Raw genomic sequence first — 10,700 nt, forward strand, 5'->3', positions numbered from 1 at the left:
GACAAGAAGGTAGAAACCTATAACTCTAGGGTTGATCAAATTCCGAGGACACCACCGATCTTGAAGGGTTTGGATTCAAAGAAGTTTGTCCAAAAACCCTTCCCCCCGAACGTGGCTCCTAAATCGATTCCCAAGAAGTTCTGCATGCCAGAATGTCCCAAGTACAATGGAACGACTGACCCCAACGAGCACGTCAATTCTTACATATGTACAATTAAAGAGAATGATCTGAAGGATGATGAGATCGAGTTCATATTGTTGAAAAATTCGAGGAGACCCTATCAAAGGGAGAAATGATATGGTACCATAATCTGCTACCCAACTCCATTGATTCTTTTGCCATGCTTGTAGATGCCTTCATTAAAGCACACACCGGAGCTATAAAGGTCGATTTTACTAGGAACTCGGACCTCTTCAAGGTAAAGCAGAGAGATAATGAGATGCTCAAAGATTTTGTGTCTCGGTTCCAAATGGAATGTAGGGATCTACCGCCGGTGGCCGATGATTGGGCCGTTCAGGACTTCATTCAAGGATTGAAAATACGGAGGTCGGTGGCATCACAACAATTAAAGTAGAACTTGATCGAATACATAACTGTTACGTAGGCCGTTGTGCATAATCTGTATCAGTCAGAGATTAGGGTCGAAGACGACCAGCTAGAGACTCCTTCCGGGTCTATTTATCCTATCAGGCCTATCGACAAAATCAAAAGGGACATTGATCGGGAACCACGGCTAAACAGGGATCGTTACCAGCCGTATAATAGATATCGGAGAAATAACGGATCTGGACGCAACCCCATTCGAGGTGAAAGAAGAAATGATCGAGGTCAGATATCTCGAGGGCTCATGAGCAAGAATGGTTTCGATAGGAATGTCGAGCCCAAAGAAGCACCACGATTGTCAGAATATAACTTCAACGTGGATGCAACAGCTATCATATCATCCATCGGACGCATCAAAGGTACTAGATGGCCTCAACCTTTGCAGACCGATCCAGCCTAGAGAAATCCCAACCAAATGTGCAAGTATCATGGCACTCAAGTCCATAAAATAGAATATTGCAGACAACTAAGGGAGGAAGTAGCCCGGTTGTTCAACGAGGAGCACCTTCGGCAATTCTTAAGCGATTGGGCCAAGAACCACTTTAGAAATAGAGATTCAAATAGACAGAATAAGCAAGAAGAGCCACAACACGTAATCCACATAATTGTTGAAAGGGTCAATATTCCTCAAAGACCAGTATTTAAACGCACCAAGGTGTCGATCACAAGGGAGAAGCGAACTCGGGATTATGTACCAAAAGGAACCTTGTCTTTCATGCACATGTGATCTTGCAACCCCAGAACGACGCACTGGTAATATTTGTACTTATGAATAACACTCAATTTAGATATGTTTTTATCGATCCAGGCAGCTCGGCCAACATCATTCGATCGAGGGTCGTAGAATAGCTCGGCCTACATGACCAAGTTGTGCCTGCGGCTCGAGTACTTAACGGCTTCGACATGGCATGCGAAACCACCAAAGGCGAAATAACTTTTCCAGTGAACATGGTCGGGACCATCCAAGAGACGAAGTTCCATGTGATCAAGGGCGATATCAAGTATAACACGCTACTCGAGAAGCCATGGATCCGCAACATGAGGCCAAGGAAATGTTTGCAGTTGATGAAGTGATACCAATATCGGCACTCTCATCAACAAAATGGTCAGATTCAAAGGGAAAACAAGAGGCCTAATAGCAACCACAGACACCGGCCTCGACCCAATTCAGAGGAGTAGGGGATTGATGAGGATGATGACTATGGGGTCCCTCAATCCTTCATAGTCCCCAATAATTTCGGCGCCACCAAGTTGATGGTCGAAGAGCTAGAACAAATCATACTGACCAAACAACAGCCTGAATGAAAGGTATACCTGGGCACGGGGCTAGCTCCCAAGTTTAGGGAAAAACTTATTCAATTCCTTAAAACTAGCATGAATTGCTTTTCTTGGTCCCATCTTGATATGACAGGGATCCCACCGGAAATCACCACTCATAAACTAAGCCTGTATCCGAAGTTCCATCTGGTGAAGCAAAAAAGAAGACCCTAGTCCGAGGTCAAATATGCTTTCATCAAAGACGAGGTAACCAAACTTCTTAAAATAGAATCCATTCGGGAAGTAAAGTATCTCGAATGGTTATCAAACGTAGTGGTAGTCCCTAAGAAGGGAAACAAACTTAGAATGTGTGTAGATTATAAAGATCTAAATAAAGCATGCCCCAAAGATTCTTTTCTTTTGCCTAATATTGATCGCATGATCGATGCCACGGCCGGCCACGAGATCCTCAGTTTTCTCAATGCCTATTCCGGGTACAACCAAATACAGATGAACCAGGAAGATCAGGAAAAGACCTCGTTTATCACTAAGTACGGCACCTACTGCTATAATGTAATGCCATTCGGACTAAAAAATGCTGGTGCGACTTATCAACGCCTAGTAAATCGGATATTCGAAGAATAAATAGGGAAATCAATGGAGGTTTATATTGATGACATGCTAGTTAAGTCCCTGCGAGCAGAGGACCATTTCAAGCATTTGCAGGAAACTTTCGGTATACTGAAGAGATACAACATGAAGCTCAACCCATAGAAATGTGCGTTTGGGGTCGGCTCTGCCAAGTTTCTTGGCTTCATGATATCCAATCGATGAATCGAGATCAACCCCGACAAAATTAAAGCTATCGAGGACATCACTGTAGTAGACAACATAAAGGTCGTGCAGAGGTTAACAAGGCGCATATCCCCCCTGGGGAGATTCATCTCGAGGTCCTCTGATAAGAGCACCAATTCTTCTCGTTACTGAAGAAGAATAATAACTTCACGTGGACTCTGGAATACTAACAGGCCTTAGAGGAGCTAAAACGGTACTTATCTAGCCCACTGCTACTTCACACGCCAAAGGCGGACGAACATCTTTACTTGTATTTAGCAGTATCGGAGATAGCGGTAAGTAGAGTCTTGGTCCAAAGAACAAGGTACGCAATTCCCGATCTATTATGTTAGTCGGACCTTAGGTGAGGCCGAAACTAGGTATCCCTATCTAGAAAAATTGGTGCTCTCTTTTATAAGCGCATCTAGGAAACTAAAACCATACTTTCATTGTCATCCCATATGTGTTGTAACAACTTATCCACTTCGAATTATTTTGCATAAACCCAAACTTTCGGTTCGGTTAGCCAAATGGGCCGTAGAAATCAGCGGGTACAATATCGAATATTGACTCCGAACAACCATCAAGTCTCCAATCTTGGCAGACTTCGTGGCTGACTTCACGCCCGCCCCCGTACCCGAGGTTGAAAGAGAACTGTTAGTAAACTTGGGTACATCTTCGGGAATCAGGACCCTCTTTACGGATGGTGCTTCAAACGCAAAGGGGTTCGGACTCACCATCGTGCTAAAACTACCCGCAGGTAATGTAGCTAGACAATCTATCATAACTATAAATTGACTAACAATGAGGCTGAATATGAGGCCATGATTAAAGGTGTGAGGACCCGTAAAAATTTTAACAAAAAATTCGGGGTTTCGTGGTGCCAAGATAGATTCCTGCGTTGTTTTAGTAAAAATTCTTCGCAGCGAGCTTGCGAGCCGCAGTTCGAAATTTTTGGACTGAATAATACCCTACAGACTTAGAGGAAAATGTTTCGCATAATGGCCGTAGAGTGAAGCAGTAAGTTTGGCCAATTTGAGGTCAGTTTTGCGGTCGATTATGCGACCGCATAATCGATATGCGGACTGCATAATCGATATATGGACCGCATATCGGTCACATATTTTCCTCTTGGTTTTCTGCGGAGGGAGTTCTGCGGCGCATTATGCGACCGCAGAACAAGTATGTGGACCGCATACTGGTCACATACCTGAGCCAAAAGTTTAGGCCCCTGAGGGCCATTTCTGCGGTCACTTTGCGGACCGCATAACCATTATGCGGTCGCATATGCGATCGCAGACCTGTGTCGGGGCACCATTTTTCTTAATTTAAAACCCGACCCCCATTCCGTTAAAATACCCCTTAGGTTTATTTTGAGCTCATTTTCTGATGTTTCTAGAGTGAGAGAGAGAGGGTTCAAGAGGGAGGGCCTAAGTTTTCATCAAATTAATCTTCAATCATCACTTGAAGCTTTGGAAATATTCAAGTAGAACACAAATTCTTCATCCAAAAGGGTAAGACTTCATCACCCCAGCTCTTAATTTCAAACATAGCTATAATGGGGTACTAGTGTGATACTTCATGGGTATAAGGATGGTTTATCTTGCATGCATGTATGATAAAGATTGGGGGGAAAAGTGAGCTAGAACCACGAACGTTTTCCTAATTTTGGGTTCAATTTGTATATTGCTAAAATAGATTGTGGTTGCTAAGGGTTCCGGAAAATTGTAGAGTCTAAAGAAGCACAATTGAGGTATGTATGGCTAACTCCCTTCGTCCTAGAATAGAACTCCTGGTGTCCGAATAATGGGTGTAAGTTCTAACTTGATCATACTATAATTGTTTTCCTTAGTGTGTTGGATTGAAAGATTCATGTTCCCTAATTGTTTTAGATGGTTACCATGTCATCATGCTATTTAAGAACGTAATTATGTTGTTTCCAAGCTTCTTACCTTATGTGTGCAATGCCTTATGTGATGGTACTTATCGACATGAATGATGATGTTATTTGAACGGATAAAAGGGAAAAAGACTTGAATTATAAAATGTTCCCAAGTGCCAAGAACTACTTAATAAATGAGGTTGTATGTGCCATATAACGAAAGATGGGAAAGAGATGTGAATTGAGTGAATACTTGAAAGAGGTTATGTCTCAAGTGAGATGGCTTAGCCGATCGGGACGAGATTGGACGCCATGCCATATACATGGTGGCATTTGTGTTGGAATTATTGATTTACATTGTGGATATGGATATGTCTCACTTGAGATGGCTTAGCCGGTCGGGCTGAGACCGGACTCCATGTAAAAACACGGTGGCATTGTGACTTGTGGCTTGGCACTAAAGATTATTAATCTAAAAAGATGGAAAGATTGGATTGGAAACTATGTGACCCTTACTTGATGTTTTCTTTGTATTTCTATGAAATTCTTATTGATTATTATGACTGTCTTCTCTTGGTTTCACTATTCATTCTACTAAGATTGGTATTTGCCTTACATACTAGTACTATTCGACAGTGCTAACGTCCCTTTTGCCGGGGGCGCTACATCTTTGAATGGATGTAGGCGGTTCCATCACGGATAGTGCCGATCGCAAATAGGTGGTGCTCTCTTTCTCTCCCCACAGCAGTCTTGGTGAGCCCCATTTCTCCCAGTGGTCATGTAGTCCTTCTTTTGTATAAGTTTTCATATTTTGAGGTATAGTTGGGGCCTTGTTACCGGCATTGTCATGTTGCTCTTTTGTACTCTTAGAGGCTCCGTAGACGTTTATGTGGGTCATGTATGTATGTTGGGGTGGTCGTTGGATCGAGTTGTATTTTGGAAGCTCAACTATAGTATAGTGTATATAATGATAAATGGACCAGCAACGTTTATATATTTATATAACTGGCCTCTCCCCTGTTTTACAAATGGTGATATGATCCTTTTTTTTTTTGGATTATGAATGAGTCGGGTAGGAAAGGTTTAATAGGCTTACTCGACCGGGTCCACTCAGTTGAGCGCCGGTCGCGCTCCCCAAGGTTGGGGCATGATAGCAGGTCGCAAATTAACCAAAGGCTTGGGAGCGGAGGTGATCGAGGCCAAATGTGGCTCCCTCCTTATGGTGAACCATGTTAACTGAACCTTTGAAGTTCGAGAAAACCGAATGCAGAGATACATGTATAAGCTACAAGTAACTCTACAGAGATTCAAGGAATGGACTTTGTAACATGTACCTCGAGATCAGAATAGTAAGGCCGATGCCCTTGCATACCTAGGGTCATCGGTCGAAGACAACGAACTCAATTCGGGGGCTATCGTACAACTCATGAGATCGGTGGTCGAAGAAGGTCATGCCGAGATAAACTCCACAAGTTTGACCTAGGATTGGAGAAACAAATACGTAGAGTATTTAAAGAACGGGAAGCTCCCATCATATCCATAAGAATCGAGAGCCTTGCGCACAAAGGCAACACGATTTACCTTGTCCAAAGACGGAACATTGTTCAGAAGGATGTTCGGTAGTCCATTAGCGATATGTGTGGGGCCAGGATATACCGAATATGTTCTAAGGGAAGTTTACGAGGGCCTTGCAGAAATCATTCTGGTGCTGAATCATTGATCCACAAAGTGATCAGGGCCGCATACTACTGGATTGACATAGAGAAAGATGCAAAGGAGTTTGTTCGACAAGTGCCAAAGGCATGCGCCAATGACTCATCAACCTAGAGAACTGCTCTACTTGGTCTTGCCCCATGGCCGTTCATAAAGTAAGGAATGGACATCGTTGGCCCTCTTTCATCGGCCCCAGGTAAAGCTCAGTTTATTTTATTTATGACTGATTATTTCTCTAAGTGGGTTGAAGCACGGGCTTTCGAGAAAGTCAGGGAAAAGGAAGTCATAGACTTTATTTGGGACCACATCATATGTCAATTCGGTATGCCCTCCGTTTTTTTGTGCGATAATGGAAAGCAGTTCATCGGCAACAAGGTAACCAAATTTCTCGAGGATCACAAGATCAAAAGAATCTTATCAACACCATATCATACCAGCTGGAACGGACAAGCCGAATCGACCAACAAAACCATCATCCAAAATCTTAAGAAGAGACTAACCGACACCAAAGGAAAATGGAAGGAAATCCTACCCGAGGTTCTTTGGACATACCGCACAACATCAAAGTCTAGTACCGGATCTACCCCATTCTCATTAGTTTATGGTACCGAAGCTCTAATACCGATCGAGGTCGGAGAACCCAGTATCAGGTTCTGATATGCAACAGAGAAGTCAAATAACGAGGCCATGAATACGAGCCTATAATTATTGGATGAAAGACGCGAAGCTGCCCTCGTCCGATTGGTCGCCCAAAAATAACGTATCAATAGATACTACAATCGAAGAGCCAATATTCAATATTTTGGCGCCAGGGACTTGGCGCTAAGGAAAGTCACCCTCAAACCACGAAATCGGAACGAAGGAAAATTGGGTCCAAACTGGGAAGGACCATACCAGATTCTTGAGGTCATCGAAAAAAGGTCCTACAAGCCCGGAATGATGAATGGGGAACAACTGCCAAGCAATTGGAACATATCACACCTAAAATGATACTACTACTAAGGTACAACCTCTTTCTATTTTCATTTTTTTTAGACTAACACTTGCAGGTGGTCAACAAGAATCGACGGTGGATTTTTCAGCGAACGAAATAAAGTCTTTAGGACTGAAAGCACGTGTTGCACTGTTTTTCCCTTAGACCGATTTTTTCCCAAATTGGTTTTTCGGCGAGGTTTTTAACGAGGCAACAATGAATCGTGCTAACTTAGAATCAGGCCCGATTACGAATCAGCATTGAAGATCAATTCAACAATATTCGAAGCTCCTCTACAATCAACCTCGAATACTAGGGGGGGCTACCATCGTATATACGTTATCTTCGAATATCAACTCTAGCGAGGAAAGTATTTCATAAAAGAAGGGTCTCGATAGATAGGATTTATTATAAGGGCCAAACGGTCAGAACGAACCGTGTCCACATAGATTGATCGAGCCCTGACTTCAACATGTATGCATGTATCCTTGCAAACATCTGATGTTTAAAATTTTCCTCTTTACATATCTTAAAGAGTTTCGTACTATAACAAGCCTAAGGGCAATACTTAACCAAAACACGAACGATTTCTCCCTCACTCGGGGACTACCATTCAACTCAAACAGCCGAAGTTATCGGGCCTCAGGGATAAAAGACCTAATAGGAAGCTCCCTGATCCCTAAATGCCACGGCCACCCCACTCGGGGACCATTATCTCGGACAATCCCGAACAAAATGGGAAAACAAGCCCAACGGGAAGATCCCGAACTAAAAGGCTACGGCCAATTTAACACGGCTCAGAGACGTCCGAAATCCGTAATGACATAGGCCTTCGAAAAAGAAAATATTCTTTCATAACCGGCTTTAAAAGGCTTCCCTCAGCAAAAGTCACAAATTTTAGACATCTTCGAGAAAAGATTTGATAATATCGAGCCCCAAAAAACTCTAACAAATACAAGGGTTGTTCGAACCCACGAACACAACCTTATTATCTCATGCTAATTCATTTCAACCTTTGTGATTACAAGTAACAAAACAAAGGAAAAACTTAGGAGCCGAAAGGGAAAAGAAATCGTTGTATTTATAGAATGATGTTCTTTACAAGGGCCAAATCGGCCTGGTCCAAAAAAAATTACAACGGCCCAAAACAGCCTCAGAAAAAGTGCAAAAGAAAAAAAAAATATACTAAGTCCTCTGAGGCTTTGTCTCCATCGAAGGCGACATCTCCGTCCTCGGGGTCTTCCCCATCTTCAAATTCACTTAGGCTATCGGAGTCATCCTCGGGGAAAGCCTGCTTCCGAGCCTGGATTTCTTCTGCTTGGGCATTCTCGACCTCGACCATGATGTCGAAATCCTGGGATGGAGCGTCCTCAAGGGCTTCCCTCCGAGCTTGCCATTTTGCATGATCTATCATGCTCCTACCCTTGGTTTGGATGGCCTTGACGTTGACTTTGAATTGGGCCACCTTTTTATCAGCTTTAATACCGATCGCGGCCACCTCAGATTTAGCCGACTCGAGCTTGTTGGCGGCCGAATCCAGCTGAGACTGAAGCTCCTTGATCTTCTCGGCCTGCGTCGAGTTTTTCTCTTTTGCAGCTTGAAGTTGAGTCTCGGCCGAATCCAACTGTGCTTGGACGGGCTCCTTCGAGGCCAGGTTATCCATGTTTTTCTTGAATGCATCAGCCTCGGCCCGTATATCGTCCACCTTCTTGTTGAGCCGTCCGATCTGCTCGAGCCTCTGTCGGATCTGCAAAATCGGATCATTAGTCATTATCTCTAACTCATCTTCACTATCATGAAGTATTTGGAATACCTGCTCGGCCATATCAGTGTGCTGGTCCCGAGCCGCAACCAAATCAGCCTGAAGCTTCTCACTGAGGAGCCTATAGGTGTCGCTTTCCTCGGTAAGGCTCCAAACCTCGGTCGTATGCTCCTCTCAAATTCTGAGGAAGGCTTCGTGGTGCAACACCGAAGCCTGCAAATAAGGAAGAAGATGTTAAGGATAATCTACAATTCTACGTATAAAAGACGTAAGAAAGACATTCTCGAAGATTACCTGATTTAGAGCGTGTTGAGCCTCATTGAACAGGCAAGCAGCCACCACAGCGTTCATCGCGGCTTGGTCCTCCTCGGTCACCAAGCCTCTCAGATAGCTGGCAATCCTAAGAGGGGAAGAGCAGACTCGGGCATCCTTCGGGATGGTAAGCACTAGGTGCTGTTTGCGGCTCGGGTTAACGCTCAAAGCCGGGAATTGGCCCATCAGCCTCGAGCTCGATGGAGATCCAGTAGCACCCGATGATGGTATTTTCTTCGGCACCAATAAATCACCGAACCCAGTGATATCCTCGGAAGTAGAAGCTTCGAGCCCATCGAAGAAACCATGGATGTCGATCCGATGACTATCTAGCATGATGGCCTCTTGAATCATGGTATCCGAAATCTGGGGGGATTCCGAAATATCAACCACCCCGAGTTCGACCCCAGGGACCTCTTCCATTTCTCGGGAAGCCTTGCCTCCGGTCTCTCTCTCAAACGTCTTAGCTGGGGATGGGGTGGCCTTTGCTCTTTCTGATTCAGGGACCCCGACCGAAGCTCCCTCATCAGAAAATCCTTGGCATGGAGATCAAAAGAGATCGAAAAGCCAACAGGCTATTTCTGACCCAGAAGAAGTACTTGGAGAAAGTCTTGGAGAGGTTTGGCATGAAAGATGCTAAACTAGTTAGTACCCCTCTTGCTGCTCATTTTAAGTTATCAGTTGCTCAGTCCCCGCAGTCAGAGGAAGAAGAGAGGTACATGGCACAAGTTCCTTATTCTAGTGCAGTCGGCAGTATTATGTACTATGCAATAGTTTGTACACGTCCAGACATTTCACAAGCAGTGAGCGTGGTAAGCCGATATATGGCTTGCCTTGGTAAAGCACATTGGCATGCTGTGAAATGGATTCTCAGATACTTGCGAGGTATTTCAAACACATGTTTGGAATTTGGGAGAAATACTAACACTTTGGTTGGTTTTGTAGACTCAGATTATGCAGGTGATCCTGACAAAAGAAGATCACTAGCAGGCTATGTATTTTGCATCGGTGATTGCGCTATTAGTTGGAAAGCTACATTACAACATGTAGTAGCTTTATCTACTACCGAAGCAGAATATATGACAGTGACCGAGGCGATCAAAGAAGCTTTATGGTTGAAGGGTCTATTTGCGGAACTCAGTTTACACCAAAGTGGTATTACCATTTTTTGTGATAGTCAAAGTGTCATTCACTTGACTAAAGATCAAATGTATCATGAGAGGACGAAGCACATTGATTTAAAGTATCATTTCATCCGAGAAACCATTGCTGAAAGAAAAGTCCCTGTTCAGAAGATCAACACTAGAGACAATCCTGCTGACATGTTCACAAAACCTCTTCCAGTGTCCAAGTTCAAGCTTTG

General features: G+C 43.8%; 1 protein-coding gene across 1 annotated transcript; it reads right to left on the reverse strand.

Annotated features, from left to right (window-relative positions):
- Nucleotides 1–8,416: 8,416 nt before the first annotated feature.
- LOC138907615 (uncharacterized) lies at nt 8,417–9,088 on the reverse strand. Its single transcript, XM_070198219.1, has one exon. It carries the CDS (start codon nt 9,086–9,088, stop codon nt 8,417–8,419), a length of 672 nt encoding a protein of 223 aa, XP_070054320.1.
- Nucleotides 9,089–10,700: the final 1,612 nt, after the last annotated feature.

This window comes from Nicotiana tomentosiformis, chromosome 3 (assembly GCF_000390325.3).
Source record: "Nicotiana tomentosiformis chromosome 3, ASM39032v3, whole genome shotgun sequence".
Classification (NCBI taxonomy): Eukaryota; Viridiplantae; Streptophyta; class Magnoliopsida; order Solanales; family Solanaceae; genus Nicotiana; species Nicotiana tomentosiformis.

Coding starts and splice junctions, on each gene's coding strand:
- LOC138907615 (XM_070198219.1), bottom strand. CDS start 9,088: ATGGCCGAGCAGGTATTCCAAATACTTCATGATAGTGAAGATGAGTTA.